This window comes from Pteropus alecto, unplaced genomic scaffold, assembly GCF_000325575.1.
Source record: "Pteropus alecto unplaced genomic scaffold, ASM32557v1 scaffold8, whole genome shotgun sequence".
Lineage (NCBI taxonomy): Eukaryota > Metazoa > Chordata > Mammalia > Chiroptera > Pteropodidae > Pteropus > Pteropus alecto.
The window spans coordinates 22,754,458-22,776,294 of record NW_006494609.1 but is presented as its reverse complement, the minus strand read 5'-3'; the positions used below and the strand labels follow the sequence as shown (position 1 = coordinate 22,776,294).

At 58.5% G+C, this 21,837-nt stretch overlaps 1 protein-coding gene and 1 long non-coding RNA gene across 3 annotated transcripts in view; one reads left to right on the top strand and one right to left on the bottom strand.

Annotated features, from left to right (window-relative positions):
- Positions 1 to 74: 74 nt before the first annotated feature.
- On the top strand, positions 75 to 7,207 carry LOC112473694. Of its 2 annotated transcripts, none has more exons than XR_003044160.1 (5): positions 75 to 174; positions 1,274 to 1,341; positions 2,198 to 2,303; positions 6,334 to 6,393; positions 7,019 to 7,207. It is a non-coding gene; the product is annotated as an uncharacterized LOC112473694 (long non-coding RNA). The 2 variants fall into 2 exon arrangements; XR_003044159.1 differs by having other exon boundaries at positions 6,331 to 6,393.
- Positions 7,208 to 11,820: 4,613 nt separating this feature from the next.
- The window catches only part of DYNC1H1 (dynein cytoplasmic 1 heavy chain 1), a 66,587-nt gene continuing 56,570 nt past the window's right edge, over positions 11,821 to 21,837 (bottom strand). The window contains 21 exon segments of the mRNA XM_025042127.1: positions 11,821 to 12,178; positions 12,394 to 12,521; positions 12,777 to 12,945; positions 13,085 to 13,227; positions 13,726 to 13,879; positions 14,321 to 14,532; positions 16,809 to 16,912; positions 17,007 to 17,224; positions 17,433 to 17,603; positions 18,488 to 18,601; positions 18,714 to 18,837; positions 18,930 to 18,990; positions 19,092 to 19,203; positions 19,292 to 19,452; positions 20,094 to 20,169; positions 20,341 to 20,515; positions 20,686 to 20,780; positions 20,869 to 21,003; positions 21,089 to 21,342; positions 21,504 to 21,654; positions 21,749 to 21,837. The exon segment at positions 21,749 to 21,837 is cut by the window's right edge and continues 19 nt beyond it. Of these exon segments, the coding sequence (XP_024897895.1) occupies positions 12,050 to 12,178; positions 12,394 to 12,521; positions 12,777 to 12,945; positions 13,085 to 13,227; positions 13,726 to 13,879; positions 14,321 to 14,532; positions 16,809 to 16,912; positions 17,007 to 17,224; positions 17,433 to 17,603; positions 18,488 to 18,601; positions 18,714 to 18,837; positions 18,930 to 18,990; positions 19,092 to 19,203; positions 19,292 to 19,452; positions 20,094 to 20,169; positions 20,341 to 20,515; positions 20,686 to 20,780; positions 20,869 to 21,003; positions 21,089 to 21,342; positions 21,504 to 21,654; positions 21,749 to 21,837 (2,975 nt within the window). The 3' untranslated portion in view covers positions 11,821 to 12,049.

Here is a 21,837-nt window from a genome sequence, read left to right as displayed (position 1 = left end):
CGCCGCGCTGCGGACACCCGCGGGCGGCACCGGGAGCGGGGGCCGAGCTCCCCGAGCCGCGTGCTTCGTTGCCATGGAGACCCCTGTGACGTCACACAGGCCTGGCCCGCGAGACCTTCCCTCTGGGCTCAGGGACGGTCACTCTGGGCACAAAATGGACATGCCATTCAGAAGGTAAGTGCGGTCGGTGACAGCCTGTGCCCTGCGCCCCCGACCCTTGCGTTCCCACCCCAGCTGCTCTGAACGAACATCTCCCCAGGCCTCACCTGAGCAGACTCTGGGCCCCAACTTGAGTGACAACGCCCCTACTCGGAGTCCCCCTCACACCCCAAGACCTTGCCACCTCGGAGGCTGGGTGGCGGCTGCTTCTCAGGGAGCCGGGAGGCTGCTGCCTACCCTGTCTCCGGCAGGTGGGTGCCCAGGTGCAAGGCCAGGTGCGCCTGCCCGGCGCTGGGTGCTGCCACCTGCTCTCGCAGCTGCCGTTCCCACGGGGCTCCGTTAAAGCCGCGTGAGCCCAGATATGAGGAGGGGGTGGTGCCTCCTCCAGCAAGAAGGGGCCCGCCTGAGGCTGCAGAGCCCAGATCGCGCGTGGGAGGTCCTGCTCTGTGGAAGTGAGGACAGTGCCCCCCGAGAGGGTGAGGGGTCCCTGCCCTTCCAGACTGAATACATCACCCGCCATCCCCGCCCCCACATCCCCACCCCAATGAGGGGTCCCTGTCATGCAGAGTGAAGATGGTACCCGCCCTCTGGGGCTGAGATCCCTGCCTCTGAGACCCACACAACCTCCCCCTTTATTGACCCCAGTGGAGAAATATCTTTACCCCCAGGAGTCAAGCCTGCAGGGGGAGACTCTGGTGTGAGGTGGGACAGATATGGGGGTTCCTACATTTCCCCCAGGCATGGAGAGTGAGGGATTGAAAAGGGGCACCCCCCAGCCAGCTTCTATCATGGGGTAGCCTGGGCCAGCTCGCCCATGGTAAGGGACGGTGGCCTGGGGGCTGATCCAGCCTGTGCTTGGGAAGTGCGGGCCCCCCCAAAACCACAGGAGAATTCTAACATGCCTGAGAATTAACCTGAGGTTAATTAGCATCTGCATGCAAAATTACACAGTATTTCTCCCAAATATTTTAACCTGTTTTCATCTAAGGAAAAGTGTTTTAAAATTAGAAACGCCCCCCGCCTTTGCCCATGACCCCCTCTCTCCTCCCCGCCTTTGCCCATGCGTCCTGTGGATTCCTTTGGCCTGAAGGGGGTTCTTCTTTCTCGGCTGTAGAACTCTGTGATCTGATGGATTCTGCTGGGAGCCCAGGAGCTTTGGAGAGGCCAGCTCACAGACACCAGGTGAGGCGAGAAGGGGCCTCATCGGGCCGCGTTCCCCCTCTGCTTGGTCAGCGTTATCTTGAACAGGAGTTCCAATGCTTGACCTTTTTTTTTCAGGTGGCAGAGGGACAGGACATTGCAAAATGGGGAAAAAATCCACCGTCATTCCTTTTTAATTTGTTATATCTGAGTTCAAAAAAGCAGGAGGTGTTCACATCAGGATGGGTTCTTGTTACAAGTGCGTCTGAAAGGCACAGAGTGTGTGTGTGCGCGTGCACATGTGCATGCACACGTGTGCATGTGTCTGCGCATATGTGTGCACACAGGGAGGGGGTAGCGTCCTTGAAAACGCGCTCTCATGGGGCTTCCTGCGCTCAGATGTTTGCAGGCTGAACCAGATCTTAGGTTCAAGTGGGTAGAAAAATAAAGATCCGGCTCCCCGTGACAGGACGGGCCGTTTTGTGTCTACACTGCAGTAAAGCTAATCCTCTTAGAAACCACTCTGAGGGAAGAGGAGTTTGAGAAACCTTCCAGAACAAATTGGATCGCAAGGAAAGGATGTCTGTTCTAAACTGGAACTGTCGGCTAGTTGACGAATGTTGTTAAGGGAACTTTTTAAATGTGTTTTCCCTTTAAAGAGGAAATGCAAAATTGAGTTAGTTGCACACTGACATCGACTTAGAGGTCTGCTTAGGGTCCCCTGTTCCGGGTTTCCTGCCCCCACATTTCCTCTTCCCATGGGGGTGGGAACTTTGCAGAGGAAAGGCGGCTCACGGTCTTTTTTCTCCCGTTCTCCGGGTCTCGAGGGTAGATTTGCTAAGCCGGTCTTTGTGGAAGGACAGGGTTGCATCTGCTGATACCCTCCTCCTCCCTCTAGGCCACGTGTCTCTCTCCCAGCTCCTCTCCCCTCAGCAGCAGGCTCTCTGGACATCACCTCCACCGCTCGTTAGCAGCCCCTGCTGCTGGACACTCCGTGACACCAGGTAGGAACCTTCAGACAGGCTCTGGCTGGGGAGCCGGCTTGTCCCCCAGGGCTGCTCCTCCCAGGCTTGGCTCCAGGGGTAGGGGGGATAAAGTAGGGGGATCCTGTTTCTCAGGCCCCGGGCCACGCCCTCCCTCCCCTGGAGCCAGGAGGCCACCCTGGTCCCTGGGGTTTGGGACTGTTTGGGGAAGGTCCTGACCCATCATCTTTTTCCTCTTCCTGCCTTGTTGGCAAGCCTTTAATTTGTATTATTTCAAATAAATTTTTACTATAAAGCTTTATTAGGAAAATTTGCCAAGTGTTCAACTTTTAACAAATTTCAAATTACCACATCGATCCTTTCCCATCTGGTGCATTTAACCTGCAAAAGATGCCGGAAGGCGCCAGGAGATGAATGCACTCTCTTGTCTTCCGTTTCTGTTTTGCCATTGGGCTTTTCATCTTCCTGCTTCATAACCACAGCTGCGTGAAGTTGGGAGATGGATGGGCAGGGGAGCGGGACCAGGATGGAAGGGGGTGGAGCCAGGATGGAAGGAGTGGAGCCAGGATGGAAGGAGTGGGGCCAGGATGAAGGGGTGGGGCCAGGATGGAAGGGGTGGAGCCAGGATGACAGGATGACAGCGGGTGGAGTCAGGATGACAGGGGGCTGAACCAAAGACTGGCCAGAAGTTGGTTTGCTGCTCCCTAACTTTCCCATTTTAAAGCCTCAGGTTGTCAGGTTATGACTTCCTGACACCTGTGAGGTCAGTCTATGAAAATGATTTTTCTCAGGTGGGGGTGGGGCTGGGACTGTTTTGTATAGTATAATGATGCTCTCCATATATGTTTGATATATATTCATCTATACTGCATTATAAGACTCAAATATAACATGGAAGGATAATACCTTTTAAAAAATGGACCTATACCATTCCACCCTAACTTTTTTTTCTTTTTCTCTGTGTTCCCTACCAGTCCTAGTATTTCTCCCCACGTGTTGAAAATAGTGTCACTTTAAATGATTGGCATTCTGGTGACCAAAATTGCATTCAGGATGATTTTGTATCTAGCCTGGTCCTTCGCCCATCTTTGGTGCTTAGAGGTGTGGCTACAGGTTCCTCCGCCCAGCCTGGCGTCTCTCCTGCTCCTCCCCGAGTAAACAGCACACCATCTGCTCTCGTTCTTTTAAAGTGCAAACGAAAGGAACGGAATTCTTTAAGATGGTGCCATTTTCCTAGACTGCCAGCACTGGCGCTGGGCAGGGCGCCTATGTTCTCTCACGGCCCCGAGGCTGGGAGTCTGAGATCAGGGGCTGGCCGGCTCCCTCGGAGGCTGAGGGACAACCTGTCCCAGGCCCCTCTCCAGCTTCTGGAGGCTGCCGGCCACGCCTGGCGTCCAGCTTCTGGAGGCTGCCGGCCGCGCCTGGCGTCCCTTGGCTTGTGGTCACCTCACTCCCGTTTCTGCCTTCTGTTCCCTCCACCTCCCGCTGTACCCGCGGGCTTCACATCTCCTTCCTGTGAACCAGGACACCTGTCACTGGACTTAGGGCCCGTCCCAAATCCAGGATGACTTCATCGCGAGATCCTTAACGCGATCACATCTGCAAAGACTCTTTCTGAATAAGGCCACAGGCACAGTTCTGGGGGTGACGGTGTAGACATATATTTTTGGGGGACCGCCATTCACCCCGCCACACAGGGCCTCCTGAGAGGATTTTGGACAAGACCCTCCCATCAGATAGGAAACACACTGTGTGTGGCGTGCAGACTCCCACCACCTCCGTGGAGGGTGACGCTCTGATTTAAATGTCACTCTCCCCGTGGCAGAGTGCCGTTCGAGCCTTCCGACTCCCTTGGGTGGTGGTCTGCGTGGAGAGGGCTGTGTGAGTGACATGTCTGTCTCGGAGTAGCCAGTGAAGTAATTACCAGCGTACAGAGCAGCATGCTGACCCCCACGTGTCACGTCACTGACTCCTCGTCGTTTGCCCCTTGCACCGCCAGGGAAACCGAGGCTGCGGGAAGCTACTTTATACACCTGCAGCCACGCAGCCAGGTCGGTGGTGCACCTGAGGTTTGGCCCCTGGAAGTCTGGCTCCAGACCTACCAGCCATACGATTTCCAGTGGAACCTTTTTGGTTCTGGCTCCGGTCTCGGAGGGTGGTGGAGCCCGTGTGGCTGCAGTGGAGACTGCGAAAGGAGGGGTGCACCTTGAGGGGTATGCATTTGGCTTGGGACAAATTGGAGGCAAGGTCTCTAGAATACGTGCGCATGCACGCACGCACCCAGCTAGAATATGTGCGCATGCACGCATCCACCCAGTAAACAGTTTTTGAGCACTGACTGCATGCTTAGCGCCATGCCAGGCCGTGGGGACGCAGCTGTGGACAAAGAAGCACAGAGGCCAGGTGGTGGGGCTTGAGTCCAGACAACAATACGGAGAATGTTAGAAAATGTGTGTGTGCGCGTGTGTGTGCGCGTGTGTGTGCGCGTTTGTGCGCGCGCGTCTGCGCGCGTGTGTGTGCATGTATGCGTGCTCTGAGTCCAGACAACAATACGGAGAATGTTAGAAAATATGTGTGCGCGTGTGCGCGCGTGTGCGTGTGTGCGTGTGCGTGCGCGTGCGCGTGTGCGTGCGTGCGCGTGTGTGTGCACGTGTGCGTGTTTGTGCGTGTGCGTGCGTGTGCGTGTGTGCATGTGTGCGCGTGTGTGCGCATGTGTGCGTGTGTGTGCACGTGTGTGCACTTGCATGTGAGACAGCAGTGTGAGGAGTGCGTGCGTGCGTGTGTGTGTGCGCGTGCGTGTGCGTGTGTGTACGTGTGTGTGTGCACTTGCATGTGGGATGGCAGTGTGAGAGTGGGGGAGGTTGACGTGCAATAAGGGGCCTCTTGGAAGGCCTCACTGAGGGTGGCCTTAGAGCAAGGACAGGATGGAAGTGAGGGGACAGCCGCATGCTGGTCAAGGGCGGCCGAACCCTTCGGGAGCCCCGGTGCTCCGGGGAGGGGCGGGTGGGCTTGTCTGCTGAGGCCTCTGGGCGCAGCCAGGGCCCGGGCCTCCTCTGAGGGCTGCTGCGTGCTTCCAGCTTCGCTTCCTCAGTGCTGCTGGGGGCTGAGGACGAGGGCAGGGCTCGGGGCAGGGCTGGCACTTGGGAGACAGGTGAGAATGGCTGGGCTTGGGGCCCCGGCCGTGGAAATGGAGAGAAGTGAATTCCGGACATACTTGGAAGGTCGAGTCGACACTGGCTGATCGGCCAGATGTGGGGTTTGGAAGAAAGAGGGGTGAAGGCAACGCCAGGCGTTTCAAGCCTGAGCCGCAGGAGGCAGGTGTCACCCCGCTGAAGTGGCGGCTCCATGAGAGCAGATCTTGGACAAGCGAGGCTGGAAGAACCTACTGGAGACCCCAGAGGAGGCTGGGCAGTGGGCTCGGGGGTGCGGAGCTGGGAGGTGGAAATGGGTCACTGGGGGTGGCGGGTGGAGCCTTGGACCGGATGACGTGGGTGCGGGGCATGTGAACACGTGTGTGTGCGCGCATGTGCCCGCGTGTGCGTGGACGGATGCCAGGCGGGCGGTGGGCACTTGGGGTGAGGGCTTCAGGAAGGACTTGCTTGGAGGGAGAGATTTGGTGGCTCTCAGGCAGAGGGGATGACACCTAAACTCTTCAGGAAAACGTCAGACATACAGCAGAAGGGCCTCCCAGCTGGAGCATCCACCTCACGGGCTCACCCTGCTTCCTGCTCCCGTGTGTCCCCTGAAAAGCGAGGCCCTGAGGCTAACCGGGAGTTTTCAGCTCCTTAGCCAGTGGCCTTGGCCCAGCTGTCCCCTTTTGGGGTCAAGGACTTCCGCCTGGAGCAGGAGAGGGTGGCTTCTCACTTGCGGATGTGTGTTGGGCACAGTGGGGACACTCGGGCTGGGCTGGCTCGTCGCATTCCCATTTCTCTGAGCTTTCGCTTTGCAAGCTTGAGAGCTGGCGTTTTAGGGAGCTGGCGTGGGAAGCCGAACTTGTCACGGCGAGTCCCTGGCTCGTGTTGCTGCTCCTAATGGACATCCTTTCCAGCAGGGTCCAGCGGTGCCTTCTCCGGACTTTCGAGGAAAGCAAGTGACATGAGACTCCAAGCAGGTTTGTATCTCTGCTTCTCTCAGATTTATCTATTTATTTATTTATAGAGTAGATTTTCTCTCTGTTCTTTGGGGGCCGGGGAAGTTATGGCTTTTTTTTTTTAAACTATCTTTAAAAACTTTAAACTTCTTAGGAAAGGCTCTCAGAATTTGTCACCTTGAGGGAGTCAGTCCCCAGCCTGGGCTTAAAATTTCTTCTCCATTAACAAGCAGAGTGGGGAGGACATTTGAGCTAGGTGGTGCTCCGCCCGCCACTGTAATGGTCTAGAACTCTCGGTGTCCATGGACGTGTGACATTTTCTATGGGCTTTGATGACACAGCATCTGGGAGCAGAGGGGCCCCCCCACTGCAGGATGATCGATCTGGGCTACACGCCCACGCCAGCACCTGCCTGTGGGTTTTAACGAGAAAGATTTTTGAAAACGCCCTAGAGCGGTCTTCCTGGGGTATCGCTTACGGTAAAGCTCGCCCCTCGGGGCGCACGGCTCTGACTGTGGCAGACGCGGCCTGTGGGGCAGACAGAACTGGTCCATGGCTCCAGGAAGTTCTGTTCTCACGTGGGCAGCCCCGCCCACCCCCGTAACCACTGCCTTGTGCTTTGTCCCCGTGAACTCGATGTGTCCAGTTAAGTGAGACGTCCGTGCCGGACCGCCCGAGCCATGCTTGGTCTGAGGTACAGCCGGCCCGGCTGCATCAGGGCGGCGTTCAGTGTGACGGGCACCCGGGCCGGCTTCCAGAAGAGGCAGAGGAACACACTCCATCGCTTCAAGGTGCTTCCCGCGGGCAGCCTTCCCCTCCCGCTGGGGTGCGGCCGGACGGGGGAGGGGCCCTGGGTGCCTGTGACCAGAAGCCCCACGGAGAGAGTTCTCAGGGGTCCCTGGCGTCACCCTTACAGGTCATTTTCTCTCTTCCCCAAATTAGAGGTGTTTGATTTGAATTCCTGTCCTTTGGGGGTCTTTCTTTCAATCGAGAAAAAAACAGAAGAGTTGCTTTTCCTGGCAGCCTGGGGCTGTGGGGAGCGTTCTAGATATCGGACGCCAGCCCGGGTTCTCCCCGGGAGCCCTGAGCCAGGCCTGGCCACATCTGGGTCCATGAACAAAGGGGTCAGGATGGATGACCTAGTGTCGTCCACAGTGTTCCGGCTTTGGGTCCAGAACAGGGGCCGGGGGCCGTGCAGGGTCAACGGTCACTTTGCCTCCCGCACGCGCCGTCTCCCGGCTGCGTTCCTGGTTCTGCTTTCCCCGTTTGCAGGCCTCTTGGTCTGCATTCGAGTCCTTCAAACCAGACCTCTGCCTCTGCTCAGGCTCCGAGGAGAAGCTTCTGTCACGCCCTACCTGCCGGGGCCACCATCCCCCGGGCGTCCGGTGTGGCAGAGACCGCTGGCGTGGGCAGTGGGCACGCTTGTTGTCTTGCCTTCGAACACGAAGCTGCTGTCCCCCTCGACAGAAAGGATTATTTAAGCCTTTTCTCCCCAGGCCAGTCACAGCAAGAGCCACATGGACTTTGTTGCTGGAATCTGGAGAGAGGTAAGTTGTGGCATGAGCCAGTGGCCACTCTCAGGCAGGGAGTGGCAGGAGCCCTCCCCATGTCCAGGTCCCCAGGGGCCAGCCTTGTCAGCAGATCTTTCTAGGGAGTGCGGTCCCAGGCCTGCTGTGTGGACTCTTTTTCTCCACAGTGGTGGTACCGGATTTTGGGGGAAAAATGCACTTTGATGTTTAAATTCTTTTTTCTCTTTCAAATTTTTTTTTAAATAAGAGAAAGAATCAGTGGTTTGCCTGGAAGATTGAGGAGACCATCAGTTTGCAATTAGTCAATTTCAAAATGAGTCTCAAAATTAAAATCAATCTCAATAATCCGATGAGGTGTAGTTAGTACCTGGTCTCAGAGGTTTTAAGACGTGAGGTAACATCAAAGAGCAGGTGTGTGAGCCGTGAAGTCATTCTTCAAACTGAGTGAATAAATGTCGCAGCCCACCCCCACGCTCCGTCTGGGGGGATGCTAACTGCTCTGTGTGTGTGTGGTGGGGTCACACAGTGGCTTCCGGCTTTGTGAATTCTACAGTTCCGACCATTTTCTGAATCTAAAACAATTACAGTTGCCTATAGATTATGGCGTTTAACTATTTCCATGTTTACCTTTTTTTTGGAATATATGTCAACTGTCCAAAGAGGAAGTGAGTGCTCTCGGGGGTTTTCACTACCCACGGGGGGCCCTGTGGGTCCTCCCTGGGTGTGTCGCCCAGCGAGGAGGGGGACACGGGGTACATGCAGTGTCTGTCAACTGCTTGAGTCCCGGCCTCGCAGGGCCGAGTCTTAGCGTGTTTGGAGGGATGTCTCGACACAGCGCTGGAGGGAGATCGAAGATGCGGCTCATGGGCCTTGGCGTGGGAGGGGACCGTGCTTGGCCACAGGGACTTAGGCTTTCTGTGGGTACCATCACTGCAGAGCCACTCGGCCAAGAGCACTGAGGTGGGAAGGTGACAGGCACAGAGGCCGGGTGAGAAGGGTGTTAGTAGATGGCCAGAAACTCCAGAGCCTCCTGCCGCCAGTGGTCAGGGGTCAGGGGTCAGGCGGCGGCTGCCCTGCATCTGAGAACAGGCCTTTGGAAACGGAGCGATTGGATTAAGTGCTTGTTTCAACGTCTTTTGGCTGCCTTGTGGGAGGGACGACGGCGTCTGCACAGGCCTGCTCGGGGAACAGAACAGGGCTGAGTTTGTCTACCAGGGACACGGTGCCTTGGAGGGGACATTGGGAGGGAATGGCGTCGCACAGCTGGGGCTGGGCTGGGTGGCGTGGATGAGCCAGCCAGGCCTGTACCTGGAGCCCTTTAAATGACGGGGCTCAGGCTGGACCCCCAGCGCCAGTGGACCCTGAGGCTTTTTGAGTGCCATGGGATATTTGTCGAATGCATTTTAAAATAGTGGTCCCCAACCTTTGTGGCACCAGGGCCCGGTGCTCCTTTGAGAATCTCATGCCTGGTGATCTCAGGGGGAGCTGAGGCGGTGATGCCAGCACTGGGGAGCAGCCGCAGATACCTTTGGAGCTTCCCTCGGTTTCTGCTGCGCATCTGCCGTGCGGCCCCGGTTCTGTGGCCTGGGGGTTGGGGACCCCTGTATTAAAGGATGTAGTTGCAAGGCAGACTAACATCAGTGATGGAAGAAGTAACCTGAGCAGATAATGTGCGTCCTGTGGGGCCCACTGCGGGGAACTAACAGCTCACACTGCGGCGTCAGTTTTTAGATCCCTATGACGATTCAGAAGATGGGCCCAGGCATTCCGCCGGCGCCTGCACCTGTCCTCCGTGTGCTGTGGCCTCTAACCAGCCTTGCCACAAGTCCAGCGGTCCAGAGTTTCACCTAGAAGACCCTCCCTCGAGAACGCCAGACCTCCCCACGAGAGCTGCCGGCGGGGGCGCCGCCGTCCTGGAGGCCGACGACGTGGACATGCAGCCCGCGGAGGCCGGCAGCCCCGAGGCGCGAGCGTGGGCGGCCCGGCTCTCTGGGTCTCCAGAGGACTCGAGAATGATGGAGGAAGACCGCGCGCCCCTCCTCTCTGCCGTGGGGCCCCCTGAGACTGGCAGACGCGCACAGGGCAGAGCCAGAGTGTCACGGCCACCACCCAGACTTGGGAATGAGAGGGACAAGGGACCCAAGCTCTCACTGTCCAAGAGGAAACTGGAACTTTTACTCACAGAGCCTGAAAAAAGTAAGAGGAAGAAGCGGCGTGCGGCCTAGTGCCAGGTGAGCGGCCAGCTCGGGAAGGGGGTGCCGGCGCGGTGAGGACCGATGGGGGGCGGGGCTCACACTGACAGACGCAGACAGCGTCGTCGTCTTGCTCAGTCACACCGCTTGGTTGGTGGGTGTGGCCATGGTCGGGACTTAGCACCACGTGATAACGGGGGGGGCAGTGCCCTCTGTGCATCCCCCGCTTCCACCAGCTCCTCCCTCTTGTAGGCAAGAACGATGGAGCACCTGAATGGAGTTGGTGTCAGCGCCAGGTGGCTGAGTCCCTCTGCTGTGGCCACTGTCCCGAGTGCCAATAAAAGGGAATGCACCCGAAGAACCATTTGTCCCTCCTGGGGGGCGGGGCGCCTCTCCCCCATGAGGGCGTGGGTGCTGGGGGCGGTGGGCTGGCCCCTTGGGCGGGTGCTCTGGGCCCCTTTCTGCCAGCTCTGCAGGTAAGCAGGGCTGTGGCCCCTGTCCAGCCTGGCCCTTCAACTACAGGGCGAGTGGATGGCCCCAGAGGTGGGGGACGCCTAGGCCCAGGGTGTGGGGATGGGGCTCAAGGAGCCTGCCCTGGGCATTGGTCACCTGGGGTGTTAGGTCTAGAGGCAGCAAGTAGGTGCCCTGGGCACTCCTCGTGGGGCCCACACAGCAGCTCTTGAAGGGGGAGCTCCAATCCTGGACCCCGACCTCAGCGGGTGGCCGAGCTGCTTCTGCTTGTTGCCCTCGGGCAGGCGTCCAGGCCCCAGCCTCATTGGGGGCTGCTCTGCTCTGCGTTCCCTCCCAGCTGGGCCTCTGGGCTCACAGGATACGCCCTTCCTGTGTGGAACCTTTGCCTGTAAGTGGGGGGGGCTCGGGAGGGCTGGGCCGGAGCCCTCGCCCATGGTGGGGTCTCTGTGGAACTCCCCATCATCACTTGATCCTAGTTCTTCTCAGGGGACCACATGCAGCACTGTCCAGCACCCCCACTGTAGAAAACCTGAGAATCCTTATTTATTGGTTCAGAGAAAAACATTTAAAATAGGCCCCAATTTTCAATGGAATACAACTTTGGACTGCAGTCAGCCACCTAGGGACCCCTGGTGGGACGTTCGAGAAGCGGGTGAGGAGCCGGCTCTGAGTCCAAGTCTCAGGCTGGGGGACAGCTGGAGCCGGCAGCTCACGGGAGCCTTTGGGGTTCGGAGGCAGGGCCTGAATATCCAGTCAGGCCTCAGGCCACCACTCTGCTGGTGGCCCAGAACAGTTCACATGGTGGCCGGTGGCCGGTCCTGGTGGCCACCAGCAGGAAGAACAGGTTTTATCACAGCCTGAGGCCTGGACTCAATCATCCCAGATCTCTTGCAGGGCAGGAAAGGCCAGAAGCCACCATGCCTGTCACCCTCCATGTCCCACGCAACCACACAGCCTACTGCCTGCTCTGCTTCCTGCCACCCTAGGAGCTGTGGAATGAAGGGGCCAGGGAGGAGACAGACGGGTGACAGAGCCCGATGACGGTGTCGGCGCCCTCACCTGTGACACAGAACACTGCCAGGCTCCACTACGAGGGGCTGCACGAGCTAAGGTATTGAGCTTTCTGGGCACATCTGGCTGGTCCCGTGGCCCTGAGTGGGCTCCCCAAGCTGGAGCTGAGCTGCCCTAGTGCCCAAGGCGCTCACGACCCAGCAGGATCCTGGGACCAGCGCCTGGACGGAAGAGGAGGGGCCGGCTCATGCTTAGTGTTTTATTTCATAAAACGAGCCATGCGATCAACCCGCGAACACGTGTGTGGAGCCCGCCAGTTCCCACCAGTCCAGGTGTCGGGCCTCGTCCACGTTCCGCCAACCTCAAACCGACGACTTTCCTGGGACAAGTGCACACCCTGCAAACGTTCTGATAACGAGTCAATGTTAAATGGAGCATTTAGCCAGCACGGAACGGGGACCTGGGGAAGCCCGGTCACTCCGTGCAGAGGACAGCGACGCCGCGCTCGTAGAAGCTGCGCGGGTCCTCCTTGGTGGCGATTTCGAAGTCCACCGTGGAGATGAGGTCTGCACGCGTGAAGTTCAGGTAGACGGGCAGGGTCACCTACGAGGAAAGGCAGAGGGCTCACTGGTGGGTTAGGGAAGAACGAGAACCCGGCCACAGGATGGCTGAAGGTGGCCGTGGCGACACAGGGCTTTACTGCAGAGGGACGTGGGTGGGTTTCTCCCTGAGGTAGCTGATTCCTAGTTACAGGAAGAAGTCCCCAGGGAAACGGGAGGGGACGTCGCCCCGGTACTGATGTGGTGCCCGCCGCTTACCACGCTGGCCTTCCTCTCGGCGTTGGTCTGCCTGACCCAGCGCAGCTGCGTCAGCGGGAGGACGGTGGAGATGGCGTTGCAGAGCGAGAGCTTGTTGTTACTGCACGTGGCTCCCTGCAGCTTCAGACCTGGAGGGGGAAGTTGACCGGTCAGGAGCGGGAACAGCTCTGCAAACCCACTGGCCACAGGACGCTGGCGCTGACAAACGGCACAGCTCTGGCTCCTGGGCAGCCGACCTCCCCACACACCTTAGGTGGGATCACCGTCCAAGGACCACCAGGCACCCGCGAGCAGGTGAGCTGGCCAAGCTGGAGGCCAGTGCAGCTGCGGGGAACTTGAGAGAAGCCAAGACGGTGGGCTGGGTCTACACACACACCACTCACCTGTGACGCCAAAGCTGCAGGCATCGAGGGTGGCACTCTGTGAGGTGGTGACATTGACCTCCAGGCAGAGCTCCTCCAGGGACCAGCTGTTGGCCTGGGCCACGTACTGCCTGGTGGCAGTGATATATGCCTCAGGCACAAACAGGCCGCCCAGACACACGTGGATGTTCTGTGGGAAGAAGCAGCCTGGTTAGGAGCGAGCCCGCCTGCTCCCCCAGATCAACTCGGCCCCTGCCTGTCCCCCGCCCCAGCTGCTCGGCTGCTGTTCCTCCCAAACCCCCAGGCTGCTCAGGAGCGGCTGTCACCACCTTTAGCTCCTTGGCGCCGCCAGATGCAGCTGCCAGTGAGATGTTCTGTAGCTGTTTGATCCTCTCGCTGAAGTCGGACACCCACTGGATGACGGTCATGCCCGCGGGCACCGTGTAGTGGGACCAGCTCCGAGGCAAGATGCCTGTGGGTGAGAAGGTCCAGGCTGGCGTCAGTTCCAAGTCCCTGATGCAGACTGGGTGTCCCAAGAGTGCCCCACGCGCATGCCCTGCCACCTCACAGCTGTAGCTCGTGCGCCCGGAAGGGCCGCCATCACCTCTGCATCTGCTCCAACAGGACCACAGTCACCCCAAGTACACCGCAGCCCAGCTCTACCCAGCGAGTCTCTGTCACTGGCCATTCAGGCTCTGGGGCCAAAGGGAGACACGTGGGGCTGCCCCGTGTTTTTGGACTCAGGTCGCCCACCTTTTCTCTGTCCTAATCCCCCCAAAACTGCAGACACGGCATAAAGATTTTAATAAATGTTCAGTGAGCCAGTATAAAAGGAAAAGAAATCCTGTCAGGAATTTCCAAGCCTGCCCTGAGGCGAGGGCCCCGGCTGTGCATGAGGCGCAGCTGCAGCGAGGGGCTGAGGACCGGGCCACCCCGCGCTGTGCTCCGGCCCAGAGCAGCGGCCCAGCACCTTTCACCAGCTCGTTGATGAGCGTGCGCAGGTAGTTGGTCTGTTTCTTCTTCCCTTCACACACTTGGACGACGTCGGCAAGATCCTGGCGAACGTCCTGCAGCAACCTCGCTCCCATCTTCACTTCTCTCTCAAAAAATCTGAACAGAGGATCCTAAATCGTGCGAAGAGACGGCCAGAGGGAAAGGTGGGGTTCAGAAGAGGCCCCTTCCCCAGTGCAGAAGAGAATCGGGCAAGCCGAGGACGCCAACTGCTGGGAGCCGGGGAAGTCACAGCCCTGCCGGTCCCCGCAGCTGCATCGGAGCACGGGCTGGGCCCAGACCTTGCATGAAGCTGGTCGCAGTCCTGCTGCGGCCCCGCCCGATGGACACAGCCCAGGCAACTCTCTGGGGAGTCATTAAGCTAGCTTCGCGAAGCCACACAACCTCCTTGGCCATGTCTGGCCAGTTGAATGAGGGTCAACCCTCTCGTCTGGGTTCAGGCGTGTGCTTGCCATGTGAAAACACTATGCACAGCTGTCTGCCCGTCCATCTTGCTAAGAACATCTCAAGCCCCTGGACACTGGGGCAGCCCCACCCACGCCCCGCACAGCCACCTTGATGTTGTCCACCGTCCGTTTCAGGTGGCTCAGCGTCTGAGGGATGAGGTGCAGCCAGTTGGAGGCGGTGGTGTGCAGCGTCCTCATCCAGGCGGGGCGCCCGTCTGACGTGGCGTCGGGCCTCGCCTTCTTCTCGGCCTCGGCGTAGGCCAGGTCGTCCTCGTCCTCCAGCATCTGCATCTTCAGCATCTTGCTGATCATGTCCACACCTGGGCCGCAAACCCACCAGCAGCGCATGGAAGGACGGGACGGGCGGGAGGTCAGAGGGAAAGAAGATCGAGACGTAAAGGCCACGTGATGAGTTTACCCACCAGGTGCCGAGTGAGCATGTGTTTCCGCAGCACAGAAACGGCCTGGCCAGAACACCTGCTACCAGGTCCAGCCAGGGCCGTGGGCCTGGGCCAGCAGCCTGAGAGGGAGGCCGCTTTGGAATGGCCTGATGAGGGGGCGGGGGAGGGAGGGCTCAGGCAGGGAGGCCATCTGTGCTGTGAACTTGTCACTACTTCCGGCTGGACCCCGCTCACCTGCTCCCCTCAAAGGCCTGCGCCCACCTGTGTAAACCCTGGTGTGCCTGACCGCACCCGTCCCGGCCCGAGCTGGGAGCAGCACTGCTGCCTGGAGGCAGGGCTGAGGAGGCACGTGGGCGTGAACCTCGGGGCCTCCGCACACGGGGCCAGTGACCTCGGGCAGCCCTGTTAGCCCTGGGCTTCAGGGCCGCTCTAAAATGGGGCAGGGTGTCTGTCCGTAGCAGAGAGCTGGCATGACGGGGGTCCGGCACCAGTCACAGAGAATTGAGGGGGCATTCACAAGGACCCGGTTGCTATTAGAACATAGTGAGTGACCAATCCTGCAAACCATTCCCTTGTCATGAGAAAGGACCAGGTTGGGGTCACAGCAGGTGACACTCAGTGTTAATACCCTAAATCCGCGATCCCCAAGCTTTGTGGCACCAGGGGCCGATGCCCGTATGAGAATCTGATTACTGGTGATCTGAGGCAGAGCTGAGGCGGTGACGCCAGCGCTGGGGAGCGGCTGCAGACACAGGCAAAGCTTCACTGGCTCGCCCGCCACTTACCTCCTGCCATGCGGCCCGGTTCCTAACAGGCCACCGAGCAGTACTGGTCTGTGGCCTGGGTTTGGGGGACCCTTGCCCTAAATGATCTCAGTACAGTCATATGCTGTGTCAAGACCTTTCAGTCAGTGAGACGGTCCCGTAAAATGATAATGCGGCTGAAAATTTCTCATCACCTAGCGATGTAGTCGTCCCCATGGCAGCCAACGCACTGACCACGTGTTGGTGGTGCTGCTGGTGCGTAAACCTCCTGCGCTGACAGTCACGTGAAAGCACAGGACAGGTGCTTGAGGACGACAGCAAATGACCATGTTGCTGGTTCATATATTAATAAAAAGTACAGCGTGGTAACTTCAGAGTGTACTCACTCTGTCTACTTACGTAAAAAAGTTTTGCTGTGGAACAGGGCGCCTGTTCGCTGGCAGCGGCCTCACACGCCTCACGTTTACCCGTCTCTCTGCTTTATTTAATCTTGTGTTGCTGACACAGACACACGCTGACGAGCTTGTGGCCCAGGAGCAGCAGACTGCACACACAGCCTGGGCGTGCAGCGGACTAGGCTACCCGGCCGCGTGAGGTCACTGTGACATTCGCCCGAGGAAACTCCTCAGAGATGCGTTTCTCAGCGCCAGCCCTGTCCTTAGGTGGCGCCTGGCCGCACGTGCTTCTGTGTGAGACTGTTCCTACCCCCACCTCAAACTTAGCACCCAGGCCTCAAACTCTCAGCTGCTGACCAGCCCGACTGCTCATTTTGGTCACCTATGGGGCTGCCACCACCTCACTGGCATGCATTCTAGGTCATCCCTGGTCAGAAAGCCAGCCCCACAGCTGGGGTGCCTGTCACAGAGCTAAACGGACAGCCTGCCACGAATGGTTCGATTCCGTCCTAGCAACCAGTGCGTGAGCCAGGCCTGCGTCCCGCTGAGGGCAGTCTGGGCTACAGCAGTGCTTCTCACACCTGGCTGTGCATCAGCCCCACAAGGCCTTATTAACAGAGTTCTGATTCAGGGGGTGTGGGCTGAGGCCAGAGAATCTGCATGTCTAAGAATTCCCGGGTAAGGTTAATACTACTGCTCTGGGAACCACTTTCAGGATGACTGGATTACACGATTTACTGATAAAAATCTTGCAAGTAAAAAGAATTTTTTTTCCTAAAAAAACCCTATTTTGATAGAGTAATGGTTTTAAAATACCACTTAGTACGAAACACTTCACAATTCTAAAAAAAATGAGATTATTTCTGTTGGATGAAAACCTAAATGGGATTTCCAGACCTCATTTACGTAAACATCAAGGCTTTTGCCCAGAACTGAGCCCATATTGCAGGAAACACCCCAACGGGAGCTGCTTCTGCTCTCTGCCTCCCCAGGAGCGGGGCGCGCTGGGAGGGGGACTGGGGGTCGGGGCACTCACCCTGGGTGGTGAGGAGGACCCTCTCGGCGTTGTTGGGCAGGCCCAGCCAGGAGGGCGTCTGGGCGTCGGGGAGCAGCTCCACCCACTGCACGAACTCCTCGCGCCTGCAAAACCAGCACGTTGGGAAACGTGGTCACGGGCGATGCTGGAAACGGCCTGGTGCCGCAGCCGTGTCGGTCACGGGAGGCAGGGGCGTACCTGATGCCGTCTGGCATCTGAATGTCCTTGTGCCCGTCGACCTTGCAGGCCAGCTTAAATTCACTATCGAAGCTCTTCGTTGTGAACAGGCGCTCCAGGAAAGTGTTGAGCAGACGCTGGTCGAACTCATTGTCCACTCGCCCGCCGTAGATAGACTGGGCCATCAAGGTCTTCAGAGCGGACCACGGGATCTTATCCGGCGAGATGTTCTGCCTCCCCTGGTGAGCGAGGCTGGTTAGTGTGCGTGGGGCGGGCGCCAGAACGCCCGCTCTCCACCCGCGGGCTCCCTCCCTCACGCGCCGTCTCCGCACCTCCCACCTGTCCCCTCCCCCCGCGGCTGTGTGTGTGAGCCGAGCACACGATGCGCCACCACCGCGGTTCTGAGTGCTTCCCTTCCATCTCTGACCAGGCACGGCCCACACTTGCCTTTGCCGTGTCGTCCAGCCACGTGTCCACGGTGTCGCAGGCTGACCGCAGATCAGACTCTCCAAATTCGTACTTCTTTGACCACCCCAGAGGCGCGTACCGTAAGCGTTCTTGGATGACGGCGTGGAACCAGGCCAGCAAGAAGTACAGGCGAGCACGCTCATTGGGAGACTAGAGGGGGAAGGGAACCCACACAGGGTCAACGGGAAGCAGCGCCCTTTCCATCCCGGGAGACAGCACAGTCCTACGTCAGGATCGAAGCTCTACAAAGAGCCTCCCACATCCTGACCCCGCACTGCCTGAGCTCTAGGGCTTCGGGCGCAGCACATCAATGCCGATGCTTGGCATGGCTCAATGACACCATTGAGATAAACTGTTCAGCCAGCAAAAAATTACACGGGGGACAGTTTTCCTAAAAATGTCCAAAAAAGTACATTCTGGCACAAAATAGAGTTGCCCCTTGAATAGCACGGGTTTGGACTGGCCGGATCTACTCGCATGCAGGGCTTTTTAAGACACACCCAGCCAGCCATCTGTACTCCTGGTTCACACGTGTGGACGTGGGGGCCAACTGCGTGCACTCATCTACGCCACTACAGAGCGGACGCGAGCAGCCACGGATTCTGGTATGCACAGGGGGAGCGGCTGCCCTGGAACCACTCCCTGCAGATACTGGGAGACGGCTGTAAAGTTTCAGGGTGGTCCGAAGCTACATGCGGGTTTTTGACAGCATGGAGGTCGGCACGCCTAGCGCCCACGCTGTTCAACGGTCCAGTGCAGTATCTGGACCCCTCTTCCCACTACGAGCCTCGCCCTTTGCTTGGTGCTGTGCTGGGGAGCGGAGGGCTCCAGACACCTAGTCCGGGACACAAACAGGGGATGTGGCTAGAGCTTTACCGCGGGCGTGTCTGCTCGCCTGGAGCCTGTCGCAGCCCTGCCACCTGCCACTGTTCGTGTATCCTCCACTTAAGTAAAACTCCCAGCATGGCCGGCCGTGCTGGAGTTTCTAGGGGTACAGAGACGTGCGCCTGGTCTGGTGCCGGGTGCACCTTTACCTTGCATATCCGCGACACAGGGATGCTGCTGAATGTCCTCAGCATGTTGGCCTTCACCCCCGGGGGCGGCTCGAACACGAAGATGCGGCCGGCGCGCAGCAGATTCACAGGCACCTGAGGGGGACACGGCGCCCGTCACCACTCTGGTTTGCTGTGTGCGTCAGCTCAGCTCCGTGCACGGCCGTCTGAACACGGCACAAGGCGGAGCCCCCCGCTGCCCGCCCACCTTGGGGTTGATCTCCATGGTGAGGAAGAGTCGGAAGCAGGCGTGTGGCTGCAGGGAGTGCAGCTTCTTCTCCAGCTGCACCAGCCACCCCGGCGCCAGGTGGACGTTCTTCAGCATCACCCACCTGTAAGCAGAGGGAGGGGGAGCCACGGCCCAGCTCGGTCTCCTGTCGAGCTCTTAGCAGCCAAGGTTTCTGAACAGACGAAAGCGGCCTACCTGCCCGACTTCACCGCCGTGTTTATCGCCTTATCTGCTTGGTTGAAGCCTTCTGCTGAGCCTGGAGCCAGAAAGCTTAGCGTCAGCACGGCAGGCCTGGAGTCAGTGCCCACCATGAACTCTGCGGGCCGTCAGCCCCAGGGAGCGATCAGGCACCCTTACCGATTGCGATCGAGGTGATCTGTGTGTTCTGCTCAGCCGCGAGGTCCTCGACATGCCCGCTGGCATCGTAACCAGGCACAGAGCACATCAGGACAGGTGTGTTCGGCTTCACCTGCACACGAAGAAGTCGGAGGTCAGAGTGTCCCAGAGGACAGTGGGTACCCGCCAGGGGCCAGGGGAGCCCGGGCGGTGAGGCGCACCTCTGTGTCCACGATGTGGGTCAGGTCGAGTGGCTGCTCCATGATGGACATGAAGGACTCGCCGAGGTTCGTGGAGACGAACATGTGGGCCATGGCCAGCAGGCGGTCGGGGCGGAAAGCCTGGATCAGGAGCAGGCGGTGGATGGCCTGCCCGATGGGTGCTGAAATGAGACCGTGCGGAGGGGGGCTGGCGACAGCTCAGGCTGCAAGCTGTGCCCCGCCTGGCTTGGCGAACAGTGTCTAAGACTCAGATCGAACAACCTCAGGAATCTTGACACCACCTCTGCTCTTCTCTGCCCCCAGGAGAAGTGCCATCACCCCCTGTGCCCTCAGTGAACCCACTGGACACACCAACGACAGCGACTGCTTCGGTCTCCTTGTGGGTACTGTGCCAGTTACTGATGTTAAAAGAACCCGATACCTGTGCGCTGCAGGGGACACTAGAATCTAGGACCACCACACAGGAGCGCCAGCACTGGTGGCCCGCAGCCGGGGTAGAGCTCACCCGCCTCCTCCAGGGCCCGGCTGGCCCAGGGCCTCGGGTGACACACTCAAAACAGCCCATCTCTCCCTACGGTGGGCAAAGGCCTTCCTGTTTCTTTTGGTCTTTAAGAGTGAGTTGGAACAGGAATTAGGAATTTTTTGCTCTCCTACTTCTAAGCTAACTCCTCAAGTTTTAACGCTGGAATATTTCTTTTAGGAACCAGGGACTATCTGGGGGCAGCGTCCCTTCTTCAAGCACCAAAACCCAACCGGACATTTAGGTCCGGAATGAAAGCAAGGAGGCCTGACCGGGGCTTACTTGCAGGCGTGTCTTCGCTCCAGAGGTACGGCACTGTCTGCTCTGGGGAGCTGCTGTCCAGCCAGATGCTGAACTGCTGTGGAGAGACAGCGGGAGTGTCACCGTGGGCAGGCCATCTCGGTGGGCACAGGCTGGGCCTGGCCTACCAGACATTTGATAAGCGCATGAACATGTTTCTGGGTTTGCCACGACACACGCACTCCCTCACTGCCAATTTCCTGGGGACAGGCACGTCTGGAACACCCACCTCGTCGGCCTGAACCTTTGCGATCAGATCTTTAAATGCAGGGAGACAGCTCAGCCTCACAACTGCTTCCGCCTGCTCCACGGTTAGGCCCCGGATCTCGGGCGTCGAGCCGGCACTCAGCACGATCTCCTTCCCTCTCAGGAAGTGCTGGAACTCGGCCTCGTAGGTGGGCTCCCTGCAAAGGAGGCGATGGGCTAGCTGGGTCTTTTAGGTTCATTTCTGCTGTCACTAAAAGAGCAGTAATGACTTAGAGAAAACAAGAACACATCCTAACGTCGAACGCCTGTCGGCACCTACAGAACGCCGTCGTCCAGGAGGGAGGTGAGGCGGGGCGCCCGGCCTTACCCAATCGTGCCCTTCAGTTTGATTCTCGCCAGCAGCATGGCGAAGGTGATGTGGTCCTGGTGCAGCATGCCCCTGGCCACCCGGTTGAACGCCACCTGGGCACAGAAGCAGGAAATGCTGTTGCTTCTGAGGGATCGCATCTGCATTTCCCCCCGGGGAAACCGCCACGTGCCGGCGCCACACCTGGAATAGGTCCTTCGTTATGCTGGAGAGGCGCTGTGTGTGGTCCGTGACGCCCTTCAGGTTCGGGTTCTCGTACAGGACGTTGTGATAGATGTCCAGGAAGAACTGGAGGGAGTACTGGTACAGGAAGTGTATCTGAGGGGCCAGGACGACGACCGTTAGCACCCGCGGGGCGCAGCGCCACGGGCCCCGCCTGGCCCCTGCTGCCCGCCGCAGTCACCTGCTTCAGAGCCTCCATGGTGAAGTAGATGCTGCTGCAGGCGGTGGACAGCGGCAGGTACTGCTGGGACACGGTCTCCACTTCCTGCATCACGATGTCGGTCTCCTCGACTTTCCTTGTCACCTCGGCCGCTTCCCTCTTGAGGTTCTCCAGAGTTGTTATGATCGTGTCGTCATCCAAAATGCGCCCTTTCACCTCGTTCAGAGCTTGCAGCAGAGACTTCTCCAGCTGACGTAAACGCAGCTGAAATTCTCCTTCAGTGATGGAAACAGCCTGAGTTTGCCGGAGTACTTACCTTCTCTCACAAGGAAAGCTCTCTGAAGAGTCTGTCACAACCTGGAAACCTCCCAGTGCCTTAGAAGTCCAACCTCCTCACCTGCCCCTGGATCTGAAAGCCACAGATCCAGAAACGTACCTTGAAGTTTAAGAAGATCGGAACGTTTTTCGTCCACGTCGGGTCTCTCTGCTTTAAGTACTTCATTTAGACACTGGCTTTGTAAACTGCTTCGAGTGACTGTGAAGTTGACAAACGTGACCCGGGAGCAGAGATCTGGTGGGAACTCGACCTGCCAAAAGGGGTGACAGCACAGTCTGCTTTGTCACTTCGGCTGTTAACTCCCAATACCGCCACACTTTTATACGTGAAGTGCCTCTGCTTACAGTTGGATCGCGGGTGGACAAGAAGATGACAAATGATGGGGACAGGTCTATATCTTGGTCACCAAGGGTAATCAGTACTCTACCCCCCG